This window comes from Rhinoderma darwinii (genome assembly GCF_050947455.1).
Source record: "Rhinoderma darwinii isolate aRhiDar2 chromosome 5 unlocalized genomic scaffold, aRhiDar2.hap1 SUPER_5_unloc_1, whole genome shotgun sequence".
Lineage (NCBI taxonomy): Eukaryota > Metazoa > Chordata > Amphibia > Anura > Rhinodermatidae > Rhinoderma > Rhinoderma darwinii.
Window position 1 is genome coordinate 364,351 of NW_027461765.1, and position 2,500 is coordinate 366,850.

General features: G+C 54.6%; 1 protein-coding gene across 1 annotated transcript in view; it reads left to right on the plus strand.

Moving 5' to 3' along the window:
• The first annotated feature begins 1,937 nt into the window (after positions 1-1,937).
• The window catches only part of LOC142684353 (zinc finger protein 777-like), a 6,734-nt gene continuing 6,171 nt past the window's right edge, over positions 1,938-2,500 (plus strand). Inside the window, exon 1 of the mRNA XM_075847514.1 lies at positions 1,938-1,946. Within this exon, the coding sequence (XP_075703629.1) occupies positions 1,944-1,946 (3 nt within the window). The 5' untranslated portion in view covers positions 1,938-1,943. The remainder of the gene's footprint in view (positions 1,947-2,500) is intronic.

A 2,500-nucleotide genomic window follows, 5' to 3' on the forward strand; every position in this document is an offset into this window, starting at 1 on the left:
CCTGAGAGACTGCAATGGTGAGGAGAGACAGACCCTGAGAGGCAGCAATGGTGAGGAGAGAGACAGACCCTGAGAGACAGCAATGGTGAGGAGAGACAGACCCTGAGAGACAGCAATGGTGAGGAGAGACAGACCCTGAGGGACAGCAATGGTGAGGAGAGAGACACATATCAGACCCTGAGAGACAGCAATGGTGAGGAGAGACAGACCCTGAGAGACAGCAATGGTGAGGAGAGAGACAGACCCTGAGAGACAGCAATGGTGAGGAGAGACAGACCCTGAGAGACAGCAATGGTGAGGAGAGACAGACCCAGAGAGACAGCAATGGTGAGGAGAGACCGCAATGGTGAGGAGAGACAGACCCTGAGAGACAGCAATGGTGAGGAGAGACAGACCCTGAGAGACAGCAATGGTGAGGAGAGAGACAGACCCTGAGAGACAGCAATGGTGAGGAGAGACAGACCCTGAGAGACAGCAATGGTGAGGAGAGACAGCAATGGTGAGGAGAGACAGACCCTGAGAGACTGCAATGGTGAGGAGAGAGACAGACCCTGAGAGACAGCAATGGTGAGGAGAGACAGCAATGGTGAGGAGAGACAGCAATGGTGAGGAGAGACAGACGCTGAGAGACAGCAATGGTGAGGAGAGACAGACGCTGAGAGACAGCAATGGTGAGGAGAGACAGACCCTGAGAGACAGCAATGGTGATGAGAGACAGACCCTGAGAGACAGCAATGGTGAGGAGAGACAGACCCTGAGAGACAGCAATGGTGAGGAGAGACAGACCCTGAGAGACAGCAATGGTGAGGAGAGACAGACCCTGAGAGACTGCAATGGTGATGAGAGAGAGACCCTGAGAGACAGCAATGGTGAGGAGAGAGACAGACCCTGAGAGACAGCAATGGTGAGGAGAGACAGACCCTGAGAGACAGCAATGGTGAGGAGAGAGACAGACCCTGAGAGACAGCAATGGTGAGGAGAGAGACAGACCCTGAGAGACAGCAATCGGTGAGGAGAGACAGACCCTGAGAGACAGCAATGGTGATGAGAGAGACAGACCCTGAGAGACAGCAGTGGTGAGGAGAGAGACAGACCCTGAGAGACAGCAATGGTGAGGAGAGACAGACCCTGAGAGACAGCAATGGTGAGGAGAGACAGACCCTGAGAGACAGCAATGGTGAGGAGAGACAGACCCTGAGAGACCGCAATGGTGAGGAGAGACAGACCCTGAGAGACAGCAATGGTGAGGAGAGACAGACCCTGAGAGACAGCAATGGTGAGGAGAGACAGACCCTGAGAGACAGCAATGGTGAGGAGAGACAGACCCTGAGAGACAGCAATGGTGAGGAGAGACAGACCCTGAGAGACAGCAATGGTGAGGAGACAGACCCTGAGAGACCCCAATGGTGAGGAGAGACAGACCCAGAGAGACAGCAATGGTGAGGAGAGACAGACCCTGAGAGACAGCAATGGTGAGGAGAGACAGACCCTGAGACAGCAATGGTGAGGAGAGAGACAGACCCTGAGAGACAGCAATGGTGAGGAGAGACAGACCCAGAGAGACAGCAATGGTGAGGAGAGACAGACCCTGAGAGACCGCAATGGTGAGGAGACAGACCCTGAGAGACCCCAATGGTGAGGAGAGACAGACCCAGAGAGACAGCAATGGTGAGGAGAGACCGCAATGGTGAGGAGAGACAGACCCTGAGAGACAGCAATGGTGAGGAGAGACAGACCCTGAGAGACAGCAATGGTGAGGAGAGAGACAGACCCTGAGAGACAGCAATGGTGAGGAGAGACAGACCCTGAGAGACAGCAATGGTGAGGAGAGACAGCAATGGTGAGGAGAGACAGACCCTGAGAGACTGCAATGGTGAGGAGAGAGACAGACCCTGAGAGACAGCAATGGTGAGGAGAGACAGCAATGGTGAGGAGAGACAGCAATGGTGAGGAGAGACAGACGCTGAGAGACAGCAATGGTGAGGAGAGACAGACGCTGAGAGACAGCAATGGTGAGGAGAGACAGACCCTGAGAGACAGCAATGGTGATGAGAGACAGACCCTGAGAGACAGCAATGGTGAGGAGAGACAGACCCTGAGAGACAGCAATGGTGAGGCGAGACACAGACCCTGAGAGACAGCAATGGTGAGGAGAGACAGACCCTGAGAGACAGCAATGGTGAGGAGAGACAGACCCTGAGAGACAGCAATGGTGAGGAGAGACAGACCCTGAGAGACAGCAATGGTGAGGAGAGACAGACCCTGAGAGACAGCAATGGTGAGGAGAGACAGACCCTGAGAGACAGCAATGGTGAGGAGAGAGACAGACCCTGAGAGACAGCAATGGTGAGGAGAGACAGACGCTGAGAGACAGCAATGGTGAGGAGAGACAGACCCTGAGAGACAGCAATGGTGAGGAGAGACAGACCCTGAGAGACAGCAATGGTGAGGAGAGACAGACCCTGAGAGACAGCAATGGTGAGGCGAGACACAGACCCTG